A 26,322-nucleotide genomic window follows, 5' to 3' on the forward strand; every position below is an offset into this window, starting at 1 on the left:
GGATTTGTTTTCTCCACTATCCCACAGCAGTTCCTTCTGTGTCCTTCACAACTCACCTGAGATGGAACATTTTGCTCCCACCCTGATGCCATTTCCTGCCACACATCCTTCTCCAAATTCCTGTCCTCTCACCTTTGGAATTCTCCTCCCACCATTCCATGTCCTGCTGGGCTTCTACACTTGATTCCAGCTCTTCCCCACACTTCCTGAGCTCGCTGGACCCACCAGCTTAGCAGGAACCACCAAATATCATCACAAATATTCCAAAATAGATCTGGCAATCAGCTGAAAGCAGCCTAAGCTCTACAGCAAGATCCAAACCGTTCATAATGCAATAAAAACGAGGAGTAATTAATTCAATACCTATGTAGTACTTCATCTCAGTGTCATGTTTGTTCATCAGCTCGAGCAGTCTCACTTCAATCTGGGCCTGGTTTAGGAAAGCCTTCTTGTTTTTGATGATTTTGATGGCCACCCACTCCTGCTCCACTCGGTCATAAGCCTTCACAACCTGCAAGAGAAAAATCCATCAGGAAAATCCAACTTTCCAAACTCACCCAAACTCCCTTGTTCACCTTTTTGAATTCAGAATTCTCCTTTTTAATTCTATTTCTTCTGATGATACAATAAAGCTACAACTCATTTGGTGACGTTTATTCCAGTGATGTCACTTTATATGCAAATCAAATTATCTAAACCAACACTGTAAAAGGACTGGTAAATCTGAGAAAAACTAAAACCAACAAAATAAAAGCTCCATCCTCCTTCCAGCCTTGGCTAAAGTTGTAACCAGTCAAAACAAATAATGTTAATGATGTTTATAGGAGGTAAGATCCAGCACTAAATATTGTTTTAAGTTAAAAATCCAATTCAAACTAAAAACCTAACTCAAACTAAAATCAAACTCAAACTAAAAACCTAACTCAAACTAAAACCAAACTCGAGTTAAAAATGTCAACAGATGGCAAAAGGTGGAGGATTTCTCATTGTAAAATGCAACACACACTGAAATATAATTAAATGTTTTCTGTAGTAACATGAAATAGCACAAAATATGAGTGTCTGAACAGGCACTCAGGATAACAGGAGTGAGAAAAAAGAGTTTTAATTTCAAAATAAAGTAGAAATAGCACTTCAAATTAAACACAACTGTGATGCACAGCAATATAAACACCTCAGGAGCCATTACCTGTCCAAAGGATCCTTTGCCTATTAAAGAGTCGATTTCATAGCGGTCCATCCACTTCTCCCCATTTTTCACAATGTAGTCGTAGTTGTCATCATCATAACCATCATTGTAAACTTTCCTCTCCTTTTTGTGACTGGAATCATCTCCCTGGCCCTGCTGATGCCGCCGTTTTTTTTTTGCATAGTAAACCTGGAGGGGAAAAGGAGCTTCCTTAAGAGCCCTGCTCAGAACTGCAGCTCAAGAAAGAGGAAAATCAACTTTCATCCAGCATCCTGTGGTTTGAAAGTGGGATTTCTACAAGTGGAAAACCAAGGAGTCCTCTCCTCCTATTGCTATTGCTTGTGTTTGAAGTCAGGTCAGTATTCCAAAGGAGAGTCTTGAATAACTGAAGAACTGGGAAAGCAGAGCTAAAGAAATGTACTGACACTAATAAGTAATAGTAATAACTCTGATAAATGTTCTAACACTAATAAATAATAACACTGATAAATGTGAGCTCTGGAGCTCCCAGGTGCCAAAGGAACATACTCACCCCAGCACAATGTGCACACAGTAAAATTCAAAATGCTAACTAGCCTGGAAACAAGAACCACCACTTGATGTTCCCACAAGACTGGGAAAGAATTCCAAGGAAGTCATTAATCACCATAAAAATCCCTTCACATTCCTTTTAATTGTCAAAACTTTGAAACTAACTGATGCTTTCCTGTATTAACCTGAACAACTTTCTATTTTCCATTTGTCTATAATATTTAATTCAATAATTAAGGGAAAACACTTCAGCATTTCCCTTATAAGCTCTTAGAAACATTAATAAAGTTTTATTGAGCTCAAAGCGTGCTTGTGCCACTCGTGTCTCCTTGTCCTGCAAGCTCAACATTTGTTTATAAAACAACAGAAAATAAATCCCAGGATAAAAGATTTGCTGTGTGCTGGACAGAAAGCAGGACTGTGACAGCCATGACCTCAAACAGGACGTGAACAACTGAGAGAAAACTTGAATTTTTGGATCTCTTGATGAGATTATTTGTAGAAAATCCATTTAAATCATGTGTTGTAACAAACATCAGTGCACACTGAAGACAGCTGCAGCCATTACCTCATTAATATGCTTGTATGTTTTGATCAAATCTACGGAGAGTTTCCTCAATGGAGCAGTGGCTGGATCACGAAAAGTTTGGGGCATCCGCCTCTGGAATGGGAATATGGCAGAAATTAGAACAAAAATAGGAATTTAAGGGTACAGTTACTACATCAAATATTGTGAAATTCCTCACAGAAATGAGTTACTTAAATGCGACAGGTTTTTTAAACTGACAGTAAAAAAATTCCCACACCCTGCTTAGTTACTTTTTTATATATATATAACTTTAAATACATTACGAATTTTTCGAAAAGGAGTAAATTCCCAGATTCCTACCTCTCCTGTCAGTACACCCAACAGGTTTAATCCAAATCTCCTCTGACAACAAAGACTTTCCTCCACCACTCCTCCCCCTCAGGACTGACACATGAACTGTCACCATATTTAAGGTACACATATTCAAGTTCACAGGAACTGCTGGAGAACTGGGCCAGCTCACCACATTAAACTGCATTAAATTCCAAATAAAATACTGGAATAAATAAAACCAAAATCCAGGACTACCAAGAGACAAACCATCTCCAAAGGCTGTGTCCAGCACTGCTGGACAAGCTCTGGGAATTCTGTCCCACCCAGCCGGAGTCTGATGGGGACTCTGGAGAGTGGCTGATCCCTCAGCTTGCTCCTCTCTCCATCCCAGAGCACAGATGGCTCTGGAATGTCCCCAGGGAGGAGCCCCCAGAGCCTCTGTGTTCTCTGCTCAGGGCTGGGCACTGCCCAGGGCAGGAGTTGTGCCTCCTGGGCAGGGGAATTGCTGGGCTCAGGCCCTGCCCGTGGCTCTGGGGCCATTGCTGGGCCTGGAGCAGAGTCTGGGCCTGCTCTGACCTCCTGCACACAGGGACAGCCAGGGACAGTCAGGGACAGACACAGGGACAGACACAGGGACAGGCAGGGCTGAGGCCCCTCTCAGCTGGGGCTCCTCTCCAGGCTGAGCAGCCCCAGCTCCCTCAGCCTTTCCTGGGCACGGAGCTGCTCCAGGCCCTTGCTCAGCTCCAGGAGCTCCTGGCCCTGCTGTGCCGAGGAGCCAGAGCTGGACACAGCACCCAGAGGTGTCCCCAGGGCTGGGCACAGGGGCAGGATCACCCCTGCCCTGCTGGCAATGCTCATCCCAATGTCCCCAGGACACTCTGCTGGCCCAGGGACAGCTCGGTGTCCCCAGGTCCTTCCCCAGCAGGTCACCCCCAGCCTGGGCTGCTGCCTGGAGTTGTTCCCCTCCAGGTGCAGGACAGAAAACCTCAGGGTGAGTTGAAGCAATTCCATTGGAGAAAAGCTTGTTCTGTGCATGTTTTCCATCACAATTACTGAACTAATATAAATGAGTTATTAAAAGGAGGTGTCCAAGGAAGGCCTGAAGGTGGCACTCAGAGCTCTGGGATGGGGACAAGGTGGGGACAGGGCACAGCTGGGATTCATCTTGGAGACCATTCCCAACTTAAATTATCCTGGAATTCAGTGATATGAACTTGAAAAAGCCAAAGTCACCTTCTGTGGCTGAAGAGAGTTTGCCATTGCCAAGTCTACCTGCCCTTCTATTTTTTTATAAGATAACTTAACACTTATACTGGTTGCTGCACAAATAACCCTCTTTTTTTTCCCTCAATGACAAAATAAAAAAAATCACATCAAAGTGACCCAAAAAAGGTCTCACAGAAAGAAATTTATAGAGGGTTTGTGCTTCAGAAACTGGACATGCACTGAGGTACCCAAGGAACCACCCTAGAAAGCCAAACTCCCATTCTCCTCCTGTGTGGGCAGGGGGAAAAAACCATTAATTTTATTTTATTACAAGTACAAGCACTTTGTAAACATCAGGAAACTGTTTGAAAGTTTCCTAAACAAACCATCAGACATTTACAAAACATTTTTGTTTCTTCCTTTCATCTGGCAAACAAATGTGGCCCATGAAATAACCCCCCCCTCAAGGGGATCTTTAGGTTCTCTCCCACAGCACCGAGCAGCAGCAAGTCCTGATCCAGCTGTCATTGTTAAAGCACCTTCAAATCCAAATATTTCCCTCAAATTCCTCAATTCTGACTGAAAGAAGGTGTTGGAATATGGGAACACTGGTGGGCTTTGCTGGTGAAAGAAGCCAGGATGTGGCAGAGGAATATCAGCAATATTGGCAGGGCTCAGTCTCTGTCCTGTGCTGCATGACCAGCACAGGGATTTCATTTTTGGGGGGAAAGTCTCAATGTGGAAGAATTCTGTAGTTCAGACCAACTATTCCTACAAAAAATTGCTCTAATTTGGAAAGAGAGTTTGTACGACAAGTCTTCATGTCTATTTTCTAATTTATAAGTGAAATTTGCTTGCTTACTTCAAAAAGAAAGATCTAATTTCCACTCTGAAATAAACAGCCTGGTGAAAAAAAATTATCTGAATTATCACCATCCAAAAATTGTAAATAATTTTAATTCTGCAGGCTACTGCAGCCAGTCATTTCTCCAACCATTGTGTATTTTAACAGTCACACATTTCTGAGCACACTCCTGAACCTGTATGAACTGTTTCTATTTGGCTCCCTTGGGTTCATAAAGTTTTGGGCTGAATTTTTTTCCTCACACTTTTATACTGTGAAATTTGCAATATTCCCTTCTTTTTCCAAGAGAGATTCTTTCTTCTTGATGAAGGAAGAGCATGGAACAAAATAATTTTCTGTTTTATACAACAACACTGTCCAATCCTTTATTGCTGGGGTTAATCTGATTTCTGACTTGGATTTAAGGACTGCTCAACCACCAAAGAAAAGGGAAAAGAAAAGAAGGGGGAAAGGAGGGGAAAGGGGAAGGGGAAGGAGAGAAAAGGGAAAGGGAAAGGGAAAGGAAAAGGAAAAGGAAAAGGAAAAGGAAAAGGAAAAGGAAAAGGAAAAGGAAAAGGGAAAGGGAAAGGGAAAGGGAAAGGGAAAGGGAAAGGGAAAGGGAAAGGGAAAGGGAAAGGGAAAGGGAAAGGGAAAGGGAAAGGGAAAGGGAAAGGGAAAGGGAAAGGGAAAGAAAAGGAAAAGGTAAAGAAAAGGAAAAGGAAAAGGAAAAAGGAAAAAGGAAAAAGGAAAAAGGAAAAGTCCCATTTCACAAGCTTCAGTCTCTATCTGGTGGTCAGACAGCAACACTGCAAGCTCAGATCTCCCTAAAACCAGAAATCAATGAGATGCTGCATCTCAGGTCTGAGAGACAAGAAACTACTTTTATTACAATTATAAATTGTTATTAAATTATAAGGAATTACCCATAAAAAAGGTCCCATTTATGTGTCCTCAACACATTGGTGACAAAGCACATTTCATGGGAACTGTGACTCTTAACTCAGGTGTGCTCTTTGAACTCCCAGCCTTTGGGGATGGAACACAACAAATTTCTCTCTTCATTTTCTTTTTTGTCCAAACAGATGGCATTGTTCCTTCTAAAAATATTTTTATTTTGATTATGGAGAATCCTAAGCTGTTTATGGGATGCTTTAATTCAGATTTTTTTTTAAAAAAAAGAAAGATCCACCACCATCCACATTCATTAAAAGAAGAAACAAAAAAAAGATAAATTCAGCTTGTGTATACCACATGTTCCACTTCCCAAACAGAATAAATAATGAAGCTTTCATTGTGTCACGACAACTTTTAGCAAGAATTCCGAGTGTAATTGTTGAATTGACCTGCATGGCCACACTGATGACAGAGACTGCTGAAGTTAAACCATCATTAACAATAATGTTGAACAGGTAGTGGGAATATCTGAATTAAGGATTTTAAACTGGTGCTACAACATGAACCTGGCAATGATCTTGATGTGGTCAATAAAATCTCTAGCCAAGATGTAAGAAAACCTCGAATTTCTGCAGATATTTATATATAATAATTGTGTAAATAGAAATAAATATATATATAATTTATCTATATGTAATAATTATATATATTATATATATTACATATTTTTATATATATATATATATATATATATATATATATATATACACTAATTATGTCAGATAAACAGAGCTAGAAAGGTGTTTAACAATCAGCCTGACCTTCCCATTCCAGGTGTTTCACGAAAGCTGAACTGCTGGAATTAGTTACCAAAATCTCACCTCAGCTCCTTTATCAGGTAAATCAATTTTCTAATAATTTTGTAATTAAATAAAAAGAGTTTCTGGCAATCTGAGCATGCAGGATGGAGATAAACAGAGCAGCAAAAAAAAAAAAAACTTTGAAGTTGTGACAACTTTTAAGCTCTTATCTTTTATTCCCATCTAGCTGTGTTGAACTCACAAGATGAAACCAGTTAGAACTGGACAGAGAAATATGAATTCATTACCACTGCAGGAGAAAAATCCCAGAGATCCCAATTTTTCTGTTCTCTCTGGACCATGTGCTCCCACACTCCCTGAAAATGAAGCACTCAGCAGCCACAGCCAAGAGCAGGACCCCTCCTGCCAGCACTATTTGGGAAATAAAAGCCTTAAAAAATAACTCCTGAAGGAAAAAAATGTAAAAAGACAGAGCTGGAAGTTTTTTACTGTAATTGAAAAGCTCAAAAATGACTAAAAAACAAAACAATCTGGCTGGTCTTGGAGTATCTTCCTAGAATTCTTTGATCCTTGTCAGTGATGGGTGTGGGGACCACAGCCAGAAAGCAATAAATGGAAGAGAAAATTATGTAAATTATCTTTTAAGGGCAACTTATATGTAAATATTTTTATTATTTACATTTAGTATAAATACAGATATTTTATATAATCTGAATATAAATTGTCATTATTGTTCCCTAACCTTTAATCTGCAATTGTGAATGATTCCCCAAAAACCAAAATATGGCCTGCAAGCCACTAGAACCCCAAATGCAAGCAGGACAGAGCAGGAATAAAACCCATAAATTCACATGCAAGACCTGGCTTCCCTTTCTCTGCTTAGGAATTAAAATCATTCCAGGAACCTGAACCAGACACTCCATTTAAAAACAGGAGTCAGTCTGCAGCAAAGACACAGAAAAAACCTGTGAGAGCATCCTCAGGTAATCAGCTGAGCTCAGAGATGGGATTTTGGGAGAGGAGCTCTCCGGGCAGCACCGCGGCGCTGCGGCCAGCAGAGGGGGGCTGCAGCTCGGGAAAGGCTCCGCTGGAATCCCGGCAGCGCCGAGCTGGGAAAATCCCCATTTCCAGAGCCCAAACCCCGATTTCCTGAGCTCAAATCCCCATTTCCAGAGCCCAAACCCCGATTTCCTGAGCTCAAATCCCGATTTCCTGAGCCCAAATCCCCATTTCCAGAGCCCAAACTGCGATTTCCCAAGCCTAAACCCCGATTTCCCAAGCCCAAATCCTGATTTCCAGAGCCCAAATCTCTGTTTCCAGAACCCAAATCCCGACTTCCAGAGTCCAAATCCCAATTTCCAGAGCCCAAACCCCAATTTCCCAAGCCTATATCCCAATTTCCAGAGCCTAAATCCCCATTTCCAGAGCCCAAACTGCGATTTCCCAAGCCTAAACCCCGATTTCCCAAGCCCAAATCCCGATTTCCTGAGCCCAAACCCCGATTTCCACAGCTCAAATCTCGATTTCCAGAACCCAAATCACGACTTCCAGAGTCCAAATCCCAATTTCCAGAGCCCAAACCCCAATTTCCCAAGCCTATATCCCAATTTCCAGAGCCTAAATCCCCATTTCCCAAGCCCAAATCCCAATTTCCCGAGCCCAAATCCCGATTTCCCGAGTCCTCTGGCTGCTCCAGCCACCGGGGAACAACAGCAGCAAAGGGGCTCCAGCTCCTGCCAGCTCACAACAAGCTGGGCACTTTTAGGGCACCCAAACGGGGTATTTTAGGGCACCCAAAGAAACTACTTTTAGGGTACCTAAATGAGTTATTTTTAGGGTACCCAAAGAAGTTTAAGGGCACCCAATTAATTTACTTTTAGGGCACCCAAAGAGGTTATTTTTAGGGCACCTAAAGAGGTTATTTTAGGGCACCCAAACAGTTTACTTTTAAGGTACCTCAATGAGTTACTTTCAGGGTACCCAAAGAAGTTTTAGGGCACCTAAAGAGTTTACTTTTAGGGCACCAAAGAGGTCATTTTAGGACACCCAAACGGTTTACTTTTAGGGCACCTGAAGAAGTTATTTTTAGGGCACCCAAAGAGGTTATTTTAGGGCACCCAAACAGTTTACTTTTAGGGCACCCAAATGGGGTGTTTTAGGACACCCAAACAAGTTACTTTTAGGGTACCTATATGAGTTACTTTTAGGGTACCAAAGACACTTTAGGACACAAAACCAGTTCATTTTTAGGGCACCCAAATAAGGTATTTTAGGGCACCCTAACAGTTTACTTTTAGGGCACCACTTAGATTACTTTTAGTGCACGCTAAGAAGTTGCTTTTAGGACACCCTAAGAAATTATCATTTTAATATCTGCACCCTAGCAGATTATTTTAGGGTAACCAAGCAGGTTGGTTTTAGGGCACCCAATTAGATTACTTTTAGGGCATGCTAAGAAGTTGCTTTTAGGGCACCCTAATAGATTATTATTTTTCTATCTGCACCCTAGCAGGTTCTTTTAGGGTACCCAAGCAGGTTGGTTTTAGGGCACCCAAACATTTACTTTTAGGCTGTGGAAAGCTGTGGCACCCAAGCTGTCCCAATAGGCTGCTGATGTTGGGAAATTCCAGGAAACTGAAGCTCCCAGACCCAATCCTGGTCTGTCTGACTGGATGGGAGCCACTGCATGGAAAGGATCCAACCTTAAAGGATCAAACTCCCTGAATCTGCCTGAAGTCACATTTTTCCTCCTCCTGTTTTTATGGACAGATTAAAATCAAAGTATCAAGGCTTCTCCAACAGCCAATTCCTTTTGCTGCCTATTCAAATCAGGATTTTCTGCAAGATAAACACTGGAGGAAAGGAGGCTCAGGGGAAACCTTGTGGCTCTGACCAGGGAACAGGGACAGGAGGAGAGGGAACGGCCTCAGGCTGGGCCAGGGCAGGCTCAGCTTGGCCAGCAGCAGGAATTTGCCCATGGAAAGGGTGCTCAGGCCTTGGAACTGCCCAGGGAGGGTTGGAGTGCCCATCCCTGCAGGTGTCACCTGGAGGTGACACTCAGTGCTCTAGGCTGGGGACAAGGTGGGCATGGGGCACAGCTGGGACTCATCTTGGAGATTTTTCCCAACCTAAAAGATCCTGGGATTCTGTGGTATGAACTCACAAAGGCAGAAGTCACCTTCTGTGACCAAGGAGAGTTTGCCTTTATAAAACAGTGTGTGTTAGAAGCTCTACAAGGAGATGACAGACAGAACAAGTGGTGGGATTCCACCAGAAGAATGGAACAACCACCTAAAGATGGTTCCAACAATGTTCTCTGCAAGGTTCCTTTCCAGAATTGACATTTACAGGACAGAACTTTATCAAGTTTTTTGATAAAAAAAACTTTTATCCAGGCCAGAGAGAAGTGGCAGCATATTCATGGCAACACCTTGAATAAAAAGGATTCCTGTAGAATGTCATAAAGAAAGAATCTGTAACATGCAGGGATCAATGGGACACGAACCCCCAGATGTTTGCAGATCACATCTGGAGAGAAAAGCACAAAGCCTTCAGCTACAGAGGTCAACGTTTTTATAAGAAAAAAAAGTTATTTTTTAATCAAGATGAGCCAGAACTGTAAAAGGGCAACTCAAAAGAAAGAATAAGGAATTTATTCTGCAGAGAGACCAGGTCCAGAGCAGATGATGTGAGCCACCAGCAGGAAGATCTCAGCTGGATCTGGCTGTGCAGATAAAATCAGAAGTGCAGTGCAAAGACAAAAAGTCTTTGAGAGTCCTCACAGAGGCTCACACAGAACTTCCACTCCAAGCAGGAGCCTGGTGAGGAGAACTCTTGGTGGGACTGGGTGATGGGAGAAGCACAAGAACTCGAGGGAGGCAAGAGGCAGGGAAGAGAAGTAGTCAGGAGAGTTCAGAAAGTTGGCCACCATCAAAGTCAAGAACATTGATTCTATCAAATTGTGTTGGTGGTGCAAAGACAGCTTGATTGCCACGGCCAAGGTGGCCAGCTGATTCTTTCCTCACATGGATCATGTCCGTACAACCTAAAATTCCTTGAGTTTGTTTCTAAAGTGCCTTGAAAGGATTCAGGTGCAACTTCTCTTGACTGACCAGCCTCATTGTAGAAGTTCTGGGAGACCTTAAACCCAAAAAATCTCACATAAAATGCCTCTGTAGATCCTCAAGCTAAATATTATTACATAGGAGATTTCTCTTCCTCCTGATTGGCCCTCAGGAACGGAAACCCACCCTTAGCCAGCTCCACTCCCTTTGCTCCAGTCACTGGAGATCTCCAAATCCTGGCCATTCTCAGCCCCTCTCATCCTTTCCTCCTCCTGTAAAAGCATCTTCCCACAGCACCAGAGCATCTCCTGATGGTTCTGGAGATTTTTCTACCTAAAACATCTTGAGCAGCAAACACACTTCATCTCCACCCTCTTCAGTGAAACATTCCTCATCAGTCTGCACCAAATTTTCAATTTCTGACCTACAGGCTTTGTTGGAACCTATCTGCCCTTATGTTTCTACAACTGGGCCATGGAATTTTAAAAAGCCAACAGAATTCCCACTTATCCAGAGCCACAGCAGCTCTTGTGGCTCCTGGCACCCTGAGCTGGGGAGCTCTTTCAGCAGTCCCACCTACTCAAATAAAATCTATTTTGTGCAAACTTCTGTATTCCAAATACACCAACCAGTGACTCGGCATTGCAAAACTGTCCACTAGGATAAGTAATAAAGCAATCAGCTGCTAACAAACAGCACAAAAATTTAAAAAACAGTTCTTATTTTAAAAAGAGCTTTTCGCAGTTCTCCACTTGGCCAGTCTTTCTCTCCCCTTATTTAAAAAAAAACGTTGCAAGTAGAATAATCCTAATCACTATGTTCCAGGAGTTTAGAAACAACTTTAAAAACTATTTTTTTGAAGTTATAGTATACATATTTATATATATATACACACATACACACACACACACACACACATATATATATATATATACACACATACACACACACACACATATATAGATATATCTATATGTATACACATATATATATATGTGCATATATATTGAAATATATATACATATAATATATATAAATATATAGAATGTAAATATTTTTAAATGTACTGTTGTATATGAATTCCATCCTTACAGAGTTAATTAGTTAAAAAAAAAACCTACAGGAATAAATGCCCTGATCCTGTAATTGATGGCTGTATAATGCAGGGACAGAGAGGGACATTTCACAAGGGTTTAGAGTGACAGGACATGGGGGGAATGACCTTTAACTGAAGGAGGCCATGGCTAGATGGGATCTTGGGAATTAGGAATTGTTCCCTGGCAGGGTGGGCAGGGGCTGGGATGGAATTGCCAGAGCAGCTGTGGCTGCCCCTGGATCCCTGGCAGTGCCCAAGGCCAGGTTGGACACTGGGGCTTGGAGCAGCCTGGCACAGTGGATGGCATCCCTGCCATGGCCAACTCGATCTCTAAAGGTCCCTTCCAACCCAAATGACTCCACAACTGCACATTCAAGCAGGAGCCTTGCCCCATACCTGGTTTGTCAGGGGGAGTGGCTGCTCGAGCTGCTCAGCGTAGGATAAGGCCGAGACCTGCTGGTCGCTGATGTTCTGCTGCCGCCGGTCACTGTACTGCTGATGCGAATGGGACATCTGTCCAGCCATCTGAAGGCCAGCAGCATGGAATGAAAACGATGGTGCAAGCCGAACAGATGAAGGTTTGCATGCTGAAGTCTCTCCTCCTGCAAAGACAAGGAGAGGGTTAGGCAGGGGATGGGGTGAAAATCTTGCCCTGTGTTCAGAGTCCCAGATCCTGGAGCTCGTCGGCGCCCAGGGGTTGTCACACACGGGGGGTCCCAGAATCATCCTCAGGGAAAGGTTATCTGCAGGGCTGGGCAGGAAGGGTGGGCAGGGACTTCTCACAAGGACACAGGGAATGGCCTTAAGCTGAGAGAGGGCAGGGTTGGATGGGATCTTGGGAATTAGGAATTGTTCCCTGGCAGGGTGGGCAGGCCCTGGCACAGGGTGCCCAAAGCAGCTGGGGCTGCCCCTGGATCCCTGGAGGTGTCCAAGGCAAGGCTGGAGCAACCTGGTCTGGTGGAAGGTGTCCCTGACCATCAGAACTCCATCTTCAAAGGGCCCTTCCAACCCAAACCACGCTGGGACTCTAATCCTGAGCATCCCTTTCCTCACATCTCCCCCTGGGTGTCATAACTCAGTCAGAATTTGACAGAGGTTATTCCAAACACACAAATTCCATGTACGATTCCACAAAAGCCAGGACAACACAAAAGTTCTGCCTTTCAGGGCTGCTCCCAGCAGCCTTCTGGACTGACTGTACCAAAGGAAAATCCAGGGTCCAGCCTCAGCAGCTCATCTCTGGCTGGGGATAAGGTTAGGGGTGATTATGGTGGTGTTGGGATGATCCCAAAGGGCTCTTCCAACCCTGGTGGTTCCCTGAATCCCTGATTCCCTGTCCTCTGTGCCTGCCTCCCTACAAAGCACAGCAAACAAAGAGCAGCTGCAATCTGAAGGCAAAATTATCACTAAACATTAAATTTAGAAGGAAGGTGTTAAACAGCCAAGCACCTGACCAGCAGAGGGAAATCCCCACTTCCTTTACAGTCCAAACCTTGCAAGAAAACACAAGCACTAGAAAACAGTAGATGAGTACAGCCAAAATTTGGCTTTCTTAAAAATAACTCGGTCAAAAGAAAACTAAAACATTAAAATTGATACTGCACATTGACTCAACACCTATCAGGGCAACAGAAGAACTGCAGGGATGAAATCAAACACCATTTTACATTGATTATATTAAAATATTAACCATTTTAAGTTAGCATTGCACAGAAAATTACTTTTAACTCTTCTACAAGATGTCCATTAAAAACTGAGAATCAGAGTTAATCTTCCATCTCTACAACTTGGTGGATTTAGCGAACATTTCCTTTTCAAGATTCACTGAACACTCCTGTAAGAATGGCTGAACATATGTAAGACATCATCCAGCATCTCTACTTTTTGCTCTTTTAATTTCTGAGGTTCTGCTTAACCTGAAAAAAATCATAATCTCACTTAGCAACATCATGGTGACTGAAGTAAAAGTCAAAACAATATTTAAATCAGAGAGTCAAAAATACCACTAATTCTGAAGTGCAGAGCCAGTTACTTTCAAAGGCTTAAATTTTGTATTTTCTTACCTCAGGCTATACGTTTCCAACAGAGAGATACCTGGCCAATTACCTAACTTTATAAACACAAATTTTATTTTAAATTATTTTTTTAAATTCTGCCTTTCCATGTGCTCCTAAAAAACCAGAAAGCTCAAATATATAAACCCAAAAATCCTGGCACCATGGGGTTCTCCTTTACTTCATGGGATCTTCTGACACTCCAAAAATCACAAGTCTGAAGATAAACGGAATAATGCAGTACACAATTTTAAAATAAAGTAAAAAAGCAAAGTAGAAGAGTGTTAAAAGTGTAATTACCCCACAAAACAACAATTTTAATGTGATGTTTTGGTTCTGATGGAAACTTTTCTTCCCAATTCCAGAATTTTAAGTTTTTTATTTAGATTTTTTTTGAGATTTGCTGTTTGTGAGTAACAAAGAGGTGCCTGTTGGCTAGGAGGACAGTCCCACACCAAATATGATACCATGAATCCAAACTGTGTCCAACGAGAACCTTCTTAACCCAGAAGCACAAACAGTTCCACAGCACATCTCAGAGCAAATGACAGGATTAGAGCCTGACCAGTGTGATGATGTCAAGGATGACAGGGAGTTGGATGGGAATTGGCCAACTCATCCCCGTGTTCCCATCCCAAATGGAAAAGGATTTGAGTCACCCCTGAAATGGGACTGAGCTCAACCCCATCAGCAGCCCCTGGGGCAGAGGTTTGGGAGCTGTAAGCACAAGGATCAGCAGCCAAGGAGTTCCACCCCCCCAGCTGCTCCCTGTGCTGCCAGCAAGGCCCTGGGGCTCGCAGCCCTGGCCACCAACAGGCACAAGGGCCCTGATGGAATCCCTGCCCTTGCCACATCCCAGGCTCTGCTCCTGAGCCCTGCAATCCTACCCCAGCACAGCTAATCCACAGGGAACACTCCTAGAAACACCGGTGACACAGCAGGAGGAAAGGAGGGGAAAGAAGGACTGGCTAGAATAGAAATCTTGACCTCCTTTAGTTTTAGGTCGAGGAGTCGCTCCAGAAATAGGGACATTTGTGCACAGCCATTAATTGAGGCTCACACAGCCTCTGGTGGCTCTGAGATTGTTTTTTTGGCTCATCTGGAGAGCTCCAGACATCCAAAAAAAATCAGGGATCTGCTGACCACCAGGGCAGGACTAAAATCCACGGGCACTTGTTCCCACAGCACATTCAAAACTTCCACAGGACAGAAATATCTGCGAACAAGGTGCAGTCAACCATCAATTTTCCTTTTTAACCACTATGAGTTCAAGTGATCACACCTTGTAAAGCACCTTGGGAAGAAAATGAAGCAAAAAAACCCCAAAACATATGCCAAGATCTCTAAGCATGAAGCACATTAAGGGAAAAGATTATGGATTTGGAGTGGGTAGGATTGTCTTACAAAGAGGCCTTACCTAATGTTAGTTCAGGGGAGGCATAAAAATACCCACCTTGATTTGTATTTGCACTCAAAAGAGGCTCACAGAACTCTCTGAAAATAGACACACTGCAAAAATGGATCCCCTCATAAAGGAGAAGGTTTATTTCTTAAAGCATCGTCTCAACACACTGGAAGAAGTTCAAGAATATGTTTATTTATTTGGTGAGGATGGAAAATACTCTTGTCATTCAAAATAGCTGTGTTTAAAATGTTTGTTTGTTTTTTTAATGGATGTTTTAGGGCCTCCCCATTCCTGGAAGTGTCCAGGGCCAGGTTGGGACAGTGGAAGTTATCCCTGCCCATGGCATGGGGTGGCTCTGGATGATTTTAAGGTCCCCTTCAACCCAAACAATTCTGTGATTTTATGATTTTTCCAAGCAACAAAGGAATTATTAACTCCAGGCATAACAAATATTTGAAATTGTGATTACTGAGTGTTTATGAATGAACTACAATTGGTGTAATATTGGAAAAGTTTGTGTAAATTTTTGCATAGATTTTTAAGAACTCCATGCAGGTTCAATTTCCTCTCCTATCCATTTGAGATCCTGCTATTCCCATTTTGACATCAGTCCACATAACTCATTTAGACATAAAAACTCCTCCCAGAAAAAGTATTTTTGGTGGTAAAACACATCCCTGGCCTTCCCTTTCAGCTACAGCAAGGCACAAACATTCCCTGACTGACGGGGAAGAGCTGCAGGTGACTGAGTGATCTCAAGAGAGGATCATCAACCCAGAAAAAATCAGGGGGTTGTAGCCAAAGCCCAACTGGCCACAGGACTGGGCAACCTCCAAAGGTCTCTTCCAGCCTCAAGGTTTCCATATTTATGTGAAAACAAAAGTCAGCACAAAGTGAGATTTCTCTCTGGATCAGGAGTTGTTAGAGTAGCTCCTCTGTTGGGTGGGACTGTACCTGAAAATTCCAACAGTAATTCCAAGGTTTCTTTGCATTCCTGTCATCCAGCTCATTAAAGATCTACTTTGATTCTCAAAGTATCTTTGTGACTCTCTTTGTCCCTCTGTCACACTTCTACCTTAGTGTTCTATTGAGGTGTATTCATAGTGAAATATAAAAAAAGGAGGCAAAGTCAGACAAAAACCATTAGAGCATTCAAAAAGTGACATTTCCTTAATTTGTCTTCCTATTTCTCACCTCACAATTAAAAATTAGCCCCCAAAAAGGGCCATGGGGAGTGTTTGGACACTGGGAGTGATGCTAATCTGCCTCAGGAATGACAAAAGCATCCCCCAAGTGCAGCAGCAGCAGATCTTGGTTCCATGGCATGATAAAGAGTTATCTTGCTGATAACAGAACCTTTGCAACAGCATTAAAACAATTCCCTGCCTGCTGATGGTTGTGCAAGATGAAGCAGGTAAAAGCAGTGAAAGTCCCATTTATTTCGTACTTCTAAAAGTTTAAATGCAGGAATTCCCCAAGTTTGGAAGAGTCCAAGGCTATGCTGGACAGGGCTTGGAGCAACCTGGGATGGGGGGGGTATCCCTGCCTGTGGCTGGGAGGGGGGGATTAAGATGATCCATGAAGTGTGAGACTTCCTCTGCACACTTCATTTGCCTCGCTACAACTTTTCTTCCTTTTCTTCAACATTTTCTCTCCTAAGATCATTGCTTTGACCCACAATGTTGTGAGCTTCTTCCCCTGCCTCTCCCTCCTATCCCACCCTCCCTTTCCACGTTTGGGTTGCTCAGCCATGTGCAGACATTCCCTCTATTCCCTCTCAGGGAGATGCTGGCAGCTGAGTGAGAACCTGCCAGAAAACACGACCAGAGAATGAAAGTGTGAAGTGTCTCGTTGGCCACAAAGGGTGTTCTGCTTCCCACACTCAGAGTTCAGGAGCTGCTGGGGCCACACCACAGAACACGCACAGTTCTTACTGAGCAGGACAGGTTCAGACTTTAAACCTTTTTGTTTCCAGCCCCTGTTAAACCACCACAGGGGAAGGCAAGCACTTCTTGTTGCTTTTTTTCTGTGTTTAAATTAGTGATGTGAAAGCAGCCCAATGTCCACTCCAAGAAAATCCTGTGTTAGCTGAGGAACTGTACAACCCTCTTCCTTCACAGAAGATTTTTTTGTTTTTGCAAAGTTCATTATTTTGCAGAGCTCTGGTCAACTTTATTTTTCAACATCTCTGCTTGGAAAAGCCCTCAGCATCCATAAGCATTGTGACAGCTCAGCTATTGAAGAGCGTCTGGAAAAGGGAGTCAGATCCCTGCACTGCTCTAACACCCAACCACCTCTGAGGGGTGTCAGCACATCCTGAAACAGCCAGGGAGCAATCAGCAACAAGCACTTGGATCTGAGAACTCTCTGTTCAAATAAACCCACGCTGAAGACGAGTCAGACCTACCAGAGTTCTGCCTGAGCATCACAAATGTCAGCCCTGGGGACTGCAGAGTTCAGAACAATCATCCTTCAGGACACGAGCAAACGCCACCCTGAACTCTGCGTGACCTCCTGCAGCCCTGCTCTGCCCATTGTCCCCACGCAGGGGTTTGGAGAGACTGCCTGAGAACGTGGGGGTGCAGGGACCTCACCCTGCTTGGTGTGGAGTGGGAAAAGCTGAGAGAACCCAGGGAAAAGCTGAGAGAACTCAGGGAACAAAGGGAAATTACCTGTGGCAGCTCCCGGAGAACAATCCTGTTATAAATATCCCCCAGAGTTCCTCCTCTGGAGGAACTTTATTATTGTGAGGGAATTATTAAGAATGGCTGCTGCACAAGTTATCCTACAATAACCATTCAGCCAACTTCCCTGTACAGAAATGCCAAACACTGCTTGCTTTCCCTCCGAGCAGAATGGAACCCTAAACTTAGAAACAACCCTGCTCCCCAACCCCATTCATGGGCCAGCACCCCCATGGGTTCCTCCTGCTCCTCCCAGAGCTGCAGGGAAGTGCTCAGGAGGTGACACCAAACTCCTGGGTGCCGTCTTTTCCCAGCCTGGAGAAAAAGCAGGCCAAGAGCAGGTTCGTGAACTGTTGTGCCACTGCTGAGCCTGTCTTTGCCAGTTCCTTCCCTGGATGAGCTGCAGCAGGAGGTGGACTTTGGGCAGGACTTGTGGTCTGTGGCTTTTGGGCTATCACAGGACACCAGTTCCTTTTCCTGGAGAAAAACTGGAGCTCAGACCCGTCACAGGGAAACACGGTGGGAAATATCTTCATCAAAAAGAAAAGCCACTTCAAAAATCTGGTACCAGAAGGACTGAACGCTGCTGCTCATTGTAATTCTCCCACTACAAGAGAGAGAAGTTTCTAAAACTCATTTAATCCACTGGCAACACAGTATATAAATCTGTGTTTCATTAACTTATAAATATGACTTTGAGTACACTCCGGAGAATCTTAGAACGGAGAAAATGTTGTGAAAAGTGAACCCTTTTTCTTTTTTTAAATAAATGAAGCCCAAGATTGCCAAAATTCTCAGCTAAAGCCTACAGGAAACACAAGCACTCTGAACTTTCAAAGTCCAAATTAAGCTCTGTGAGACTTCTGCTTTTCCATTTCTGCCCTGGAGAAGCACCTGCTTGAAAGCACAGCTAAAAAACCACCTGGAATTCCACAAGGAAACAGGGAGAGGCCTAGAAAGGACTGAATAGACTGAAAACCCACTAAAATGAAGAGAAATTAGGAAAGCCCAGAATCCTTCCCCAGCTTTAATTCTGTGCCTCCATGTCAATAAGTTATGATTCTGTTTAGCTCCATGAATGCCCTGTTTGTTTTAGGGGGCAGAATGGAAGCGGTGCTTGCTGAATAGGTGGCCATACAATAGATCTTTTGATTTTCATTGTGTTTTAACATAATATCCCTTGCCACTCTTCAGACGGTGCTCCAAATGAAATTATTCCTTGCTGCTTATATATTCTATAGACTGGTCATTGTTTTCGCATCCTCAGAATTCATAAACAATCATTTCCTTCTGTAGAACTCTGGATTTTCTCCTGCTCAGCAGAAAAATGGTGAGACATGGGATGAACACAAAAGGGCTCCACAATTTAAATTTTTGTACATTCAGGACTTTGCAATGACAAGGGACACATCCTAGCAGGTAAATCTCTGTTTGACAGAGCTCCACAGAGGAGCAGCTTTGAGGTTAGGTAAAAAAAGCTCCTTTTTGACGCACTGCCCTCGTGTGATCCTCCAAGAGAGGATATCGCAGGATTTAGAGAGGAAACAACTGTACACACACCAACAGAGCTATAAGGGAAGGTTTTCCCCTTTCCCAACACACTTCAAGCTCTTCCCAAGTTTTCCTGCCACACTGGAACTCTGTCCAGCTCCTCAGGAGCACTGCTCAAACTCAAGTACTTTGGCTGCTGATTCACCCCAGCGTGGATTTATTTATTTAATGACAAATGACTGAGTGGAACAATATCTCAGCAGTCAATACTTTATTACTGAATGTTTAATAACCTGTGTTTCAAGAAGAGACCTAACTTTTATTTTAAAACTGACGAATAAAAATTATCCAAACCCATTGATATTGGTGAAAATGTGCTAAGGTTGAGCTTCTGAGGCTTCTTTTTTTTGTCTCCCCCTTCAAATTCATGTGCAATTTATGATCTTATGCAATTATGCTAGGGTTTACAATTTTTCTAATTGAATGAAAAGCCTGCCATTAAAAAGAGGGAATATAAAGGAGAGGGGGAAATGGAGATAAACTTTTTTTATGATCATGGTGAAAGTTCAAAGACTCACAGAAACAATAATGTTGGAAAATACCTCCAAGATCATCAAGTCCAACCTTTGACCGAACAAACTTAACAGCTCTTAAAGCAGAAATAAGGACTGAAGTGTGAATATTATTCCAAACACAGGTTTTCCGATAATTACTTAACTCCAGCTACCTCTGCACCTTTAATCCTGCTGAAAGACCCAAACCTGCCCCTCAGTTCTGACTGAAAACCTCAAATACAAACAAAAAATTCTGTCAAATTCAGTACATAAGGAGAAAAATCTTTTATAAACCACTGGCATCACCTAATACAGCAGAAATTTAGGGACACAAAGTTTAAATTGACATTATTTTATCCCTTAAACATGCTAGAAAATAACCTCTAAACTGACTCTTCAGAAGGCTTCAAGCAAACTCCAAGAACACACAATTTTTATGAAATCTACGCTTCTGGTTCTAGAAATCACTAAGCTTCTCTATGAAAATGTCGGGTTTATCCAAGAAAAACTAAATTTCCCTCTGTTTGACCTGAAGTTTTCTGAAGGGTTTAGAAAACTGTCAAAAAATTGAAATTCCACCACAGTAAAAATCTGATTTAACCAAAAATCTGCTGGTGACAGAAATCCCCACTATTACTAGCAAATGTCTGGCGGTATCAGACCACAGACACATATTGATAAATATGTGAAAGAGAAGGGAAAAAAGGAAAAAAAATAGGGTATGTAGCTGGATTTACTCAGGTAAACAATTTATTATCCTTACAGTCAATTTTAGAAGAGACTGTGAGCAGTTATGGAAGAAAATACAGGAATTGGACACTGAGGAAGACAGAGGGAGGCAGTGGGGACAGGACTGAAGAAGGTAAAGTGATCCATGACTGAACAGCAGAAAAAGCTGCTTGGGAAGGCAGGGAAAGGAAAAAAAGGACAGATACAGAGGCAGATTTAAGCAGCAGAATATATTTTAAGCTCAGATTCCCCAATATTCTTAGACAGGAATGATATTTAGGACAGGAAAAAAAAGCAGGACTCAACTTAGAGCTGAGGAGGGGCTTGGTTTTTGGTGTGGAGTTCGTCTTTTTTTTTTTTTTTTTTTTTTTTTTTTTTTTTTTTTTTTGGTCTGGTGGGATGTGAATTTTTGAAAGGTGAGTGCGTGTGTTCCAGAAATAGATTATGCTAAAGAAAAATCCTAAAGATCACGATCAGATTGAGATCCCGATCTCGGACAGCGAGAAGGGGCGAGATGAGCTTATCAGCGTTCTGCTTTCTGCGGGAACCTGGCTACTTTACAGCATTAAAAAAAAAAAAAAAATTAAAAAATAGGGAAAAAACCAGGGGGGAAACTGGGGGGAAGCAGCAATTAGCCGGAGCGGCGGGGGGCCCGGGCCGGCCGCGCTCGGGGCCCGGCGCAGCCCGGTGTGAGGGCGGCTCGCAGCGCGCAGGCCCCGCGCGTGAGGGGGAAGCCGATCCCGGCGCTCCCCTCAGCGCATCCCCGGCTGCCGCAGCGCGCCCCAGCAACAGCGCCTCATTAGCATAGCCCACCCCGGGCCGCGCCGCGCCATTGGCCCGCAGCGCCGCGGCGCGGACCAATGGCGGCGCGCTATGCAAATGCGGGCGCGCAGTTGCCAGGGCAGAGCTGGCGCGCGGCGGCCAATGGGCGCGGGCTCCATAAACAAGGAGCGCGATTGAGCTTTGTCACATTCGCCGGGCGCTGTTAACACTTTCCAGTTTAGGGCGAAATTAGCTCCATCTCCCGAGGATCAGGCTCATGTTCTACATTTCACCCCCACAGCAAGGGCAGGGCGGCGCAGCCATGATACACGGGATTTACGGATAAGCGCGCCCGCGTTAGGATTTCGCCTTGCCCGGCTCCGGGACGCCTTCTCCAGGGCTGGGATGCGAAAGATCCCCCAACGCTGCCGGGTGGGAGCGACCCCGGCTGGAATTCTTGCCGGGGCTTTAAAAAGCTCTAAAGTTCCCTGTCGCTGCCTTCCTTAGGCAGGTCACCTCCTAAAATTACTGTGTCAGGCTACTCCTGTCCTTCCCTTTTTCCTTCCCTTTTGAATTTATGTTTCACTGGTTTGGGTTTAACCCTAAAGACACACATCCTTTATTATTATAATTATAATAATAATTCACCTCCCCCCCCCGACAGATTTTAAGCAAATGAAATTTCAGCTCGTTCCACCGCCGCTAACGACTGAACATGAGCGATGCTGAAGCATCCTAAGAGAAATTACCGGATTTTTTTTTTTCTTTTAAAGGGGAAAAAAAAAATATATAATCTGACAGCATATTGGTGTCTCTGTGCCTGTGACGGCGTGAATCCATCACTGACCAGCACCGCTCGCAGGGCTGCTGGGGAGATCCCCTTCCCACGCGCAGGGGGGATGCGGATGTGGAAAACCGGCGGCTGGAAATGCAAAGAGTGACAGACAGACAGACTTACTCTGGAAGCCCCCGGCTGTCCCTGCAGCAGCAGCAGCAGCACTGTCCCCTCTCTCTGTCTCTCTCTCTGTCTCTCTCTACGCCGTGGCGGCCGCAGCGATGCCGGGCATGTTTTACTGCACTTTGCCGAGCCCGGCAGCGATGTGCCAGCGCCGCTGCGAGTCACTCACCTGCCGAGGGGGTGGGGGGTGCTTCCTGTTCTCCGGGGCTCCGCCAAGGTGCCACCGGACAGGGGACAAGGTGCCACTGGCCAGGAGACACCGCCGGGGTGGCCTCGCCGCCCTGGCACAGCGGGGACAGCACCGGGGCTCGGGGAAGGAGGGGGCACGGGCAGAGCCATCCCGGCTTTGAGGGGCCCCGGCACGGCCCAACTTGACAGAGCTGCAGCGGGGAACCTCATTTTACCAAGCGCCCAAAATGTCAGTTCCAACAGAACTTCAGAGTTTTACCCGCTCCCTCATTCAACAACTTCATCTTGGGCATTTTAGCAGCAGTGAAACTACTGACATATCTCCTTCCATGCCCTGGAACACCAGCAACTCCCTCAGTGAAGCTCCTGAAATCTCTCCCTGATTCAGTAAATTCATTTTGGATACTTTAGCAAGAGTGAAAACTACTGACATATCTCATTCCATGTTCTGAAACACCAGCAACTCCCTCAGTGAAGCTCCTGAATTCTCTCCCTCATTCAACAACTTCATTTTGGACACTTTAGCAGGAGTGAAACTATTGAAATCTCTCCTTCCATGCCCTGGAATACCAGCAACTCCCTCAGAGAAGCTCCTGAAATCTCTCCCTGATTCAGTAACTTCATTTTGGATACTTTAGCAGCAGTGAAAGTACTGACATATCTCATTCCATGTTCTGAAACACCAGCAACTCCCTCAGTGAAGCTCCTGAAATCTCTCCCTGAATTAGTAACTTCATTTGGGACATTTTAGCAGGAGTGAAACTACTGACTTATCCCCTTCCATGCCCTGGAACACCAGCAACTCCCTCAGTGAAGCTCCTGAAATCTCTCCCTGTATGCCCTAAACCAGAAGGAACTCCACAGCGTGTGTGCACCACACACCCCAAAAATCAGTGCCGCCCATTCTTTATCTCGAGGCAGCTTTTGGAACCCATTTATTGCGTTTCCTTTGTGCTCCTCTCGCAGCCCCAGCAGCAGCAGCAGCGTTCCCTGGCCAGGGGCTCACAAGATTTCCCGAGCAATCCGGGCTGGGCCGGGACTTTGCAGCGCTAATCCCTGTGCTGGGCTGCTCCGCTGGCCTTGCACGGAAAGACTTTTATCAGCACTTAACCGAGAGTTCCTCGTGTTGGTGCAGCGCCTCCTCCTTCCCCCACCTCCAAAGAACATTACTCACAATTTGCAGTTTGCAGAGCAAAACTAATTAGCGATGGAATAAATTACCTGCTGCGTGGCAGCACGTCAAACCGCACGAGAGGTGAAAAACACCCAATATTTTATCCCAAATCAATACCCAGCATTTCCAGCTGAACAGAAAGTTAGCATAAATATCAGCATCGTCTTTAAAGCTCTCCTTTTGTACAAACAGATATATATTTTAAAAAAAAATTAAAAAAGAAATCTTTTCCTATGCATCAAACCCATCAAGGGAAATTACTTGAATTATTCTATTTCCCATTTGTAGTTACTGAGGCACAAGATATATTTAAACAGTTGGTAGAGAAAAAATGGGAAGCATCTCCCATATCAATGTACAGCCAGCATGCCAAACCATGAATGTAAGCGCTAAACAAGGGATGAATACATCATGTGCAAGAGTCTCACATGATATAAATTATTCAATACCTGACCAAAGAGAACAGCTTTCAGGAGAGAGGGGGAGGATCTCCAAGTACTTTTGTAGTTTGAATACAGGCAGGGTTAGGAATTGGTGCAGAATCTTTTTAATCGGTTAAATAATCCCATGTATTTTCCAACTATTTCGCTGGGTGACATCCACCCAGCTCTGGTGTCTACCATAAATAAAGGTGGATTTCATCTAACACAGCGATGACAATTTTAAAATAAAACCAACTGTAAAAATAAAATAACTTGGCACGTGGGCAAGTGTGTATTTTGAGAATTTGGGCTGTCCCCTCCTTCCACTTGCAGGATTTGCACAGCCTTATTGATATTAAAAGTCTTTTTTCCTTTACTAATCCCAAACTGGCTGTAGAGTTTTGGGATTTTTGGGATTGGATTTGAGATTGCTGTCGACCTATCACACACCTTTAAGGACCAACACACAGACACAGAGGCTTTTTAAATGAAAAACTGAACTACAAAAAAATATCCACCATTATAAATTCCACCTCAAGTATGGGGAAGTTGCTGGTGTGATGATTCCAGGGAGTTCCCTCACTGGCTGATTTCATGGATGATTTTGAAGTAATTCATGTCACTCCAAGGGAAATTTATAGCACTTAAATTTTAGCTACAGAGCAGTTGTGTTGCATTTGAAGACATTGCACTGCTTTGATACTCTGTATTAATAACACAAATTCCGACAGAGTTCCTAAAAACCAGAATATTTTGTATTAATAACACAAATTCTGATGGAGTTCCTAAAAACCAGAATACTTTAAAACTCTTAGGCACGCTGTCCTTATTAATCCATACCACAGTTCATAAAATAATAACATTCCAGGTTTTATCCTCACTCCAAAGTTGCCTGGAAGCACCAGAACTATTCCATAAAATCCTCACAAGTTGTGAACTGCACCTAAACCACTTTTCTGCTGCTCTCTCCATGATTTGATAACTGATATTGTGACACCTGCACTTTACAGCAGGAATCTGAAGCTGGTCCTGACAAACTCCACTCAGAGTTCCCAAGTCACTAAACAATAAATCATTCCCCAGTAAAAAGTTTCAATATTTCCATATCAAGCTTAGTGCTCATCACAGAAAATCCAAAAAAAAATCAGAAATAAATCTAGGCAAGGGGGTTGACAAGTCCAGTCAAACCTCACAATTCCAAAGCACTCATTTGAAAGCCCTATTTCCTGCCTTTGTAATAATTCCTGTATTTAGTACACACACTTTTAAGTTTAAACAATTACTTGTTCTGATTTGTCTCACCTTGAAGTAGCAGCTTTAAGGAGGAAAAAGCTTCAAGTGTGGTTGGATCTGTGCTTCCAGCTAGAAACCACCAAAACCTGGGGATGCCAAACTTCACTGATCCAAACAATATGAGCCCAAAGTGGGGCTCACTGTAAACTGTACTGATTTCTCCCAAGTAACACAAATTTCAACCCAGAAAAATTTAAAACATAACAACAAAAGCCATCCACAAATCAAACAAAAATTATCATTATTCCTTTAGGATAACACTGTGATTTCAGAAAATTATTTTTGAAATGTAACTTGCATTTTTTCTTCTAAGGCTTTCCTGTTTCTAGCATAAACTAAGGAGTAGGTATTAAAGCTAACTATGAAAAGTGGGGTTTTGTTCACACTAATAACAATGATGAGAGCAACACTACCCAAGTATCAGAGTCGTGCAAATTTTAAAAAATAAATTTTGTCTGCATCTAATAGAATCCCAGAATGGTTTGGGTTGGAAGGGATCTCAAAAATCATCTCATCCCACCCCTGCCATGGCAGGGACACCTTCCACTGTGCCAGGCTGCTCCAAGCTCCAATGTCCAACCTGGCCTTGGGCACTGCCAGGGATCCAGGGGCAGCCCCAGCTGCTCTAGGAATTCCATCCCAGCCCATGCCAGGGAACAACTCCTAATTCCCAATATCCCACCTAACCCTGCTTTCCCTCAGCTGATCTGCTCCATAAATCTGATTCCCAGTTACAGAAACTCCCATTTGCCATGACTGGGCTTGTCCTTGCCAAGAAGTGCCTCCTGTGCCCTCCAGGGACATCATGGAAGGTGCACGAACCAAAGACACCCTCTGCTCTGGCTGGAACATCTGAGCCTCTCCTTCCATCAGGCTCTGGTTTTTCTGGAATGTCAATTCCCAGAAGAAGCTCCTGAGAGCTGCCTGTCATCTGCACCTGCAGCATCCATGTGGGCCACCAAAACAAGCAGGTGACTTCCAAGGGGTGCGGGAGGGAAGGAATCATCCCAGCACTTCCTGGAGGATCTATAAACTACAGCAAGGAAAAGCTGACCAGATAATTTGCCATGGTTTAGTGTTGGGTTGGGTTTCCTCACCTC

The 26,322-nt window shown here is 43.8% G+C and overlaps 1 protein-coding gene across 3 annotated transcripts in view; it reads right to left on the reverse strand.

Annotated features, from left to right (window-relative positions):
• Nucleotides 1–26,322, reverse strand: part of DYRK1A (dual specificity tyrosine phosphorylation regulated kinase 1A) — a 73,917-nt gene that overhangs the window by 9,120 nt on the left and 38,475 nt on the right. For 2 of the 3 annotated variants that reach the window (XM_038129894.1, XM_038129884.1), the window contains exons 3-6: nt 11,904–12,109; nt 2,289–2,381; nt 1,190–1,378; nt 364–511 (exon numbers count right to left, since the gene is read on the reverse strand). In XM_038129894.1, coding sequence (XP_037985822.1) covers nt 364–511; nt 1,190–1,378; nt 2,289–2,381; nt 11,904–12,109 — 636 coding nt within the window. Of the gene's footprint in view, nt 1–363; nt 512–1,189; nt 1,379–2,288; nt 2,382–11,903; nt 12,110–22,144; nt 25,710–26,322 lie in introns of those variants that run through there. The other variant, XM_038129905.1, reaches the window with a different exon arrangement.

Source organism: Motacilla alba, chromosome 1 (assembly GCF_015832195.1).
Source record: "Motacilla alba alba isolate MOTALB_02 chromosome 1, Motacilla_alba_V1.0_pri, whole genome shotgun sequence".
Lineage (NCBI taxonomy): Eukaryota > Metazoa > Chordata > Aves > Passeriformes > Motacillidae > Motacilla > Motacilla alba.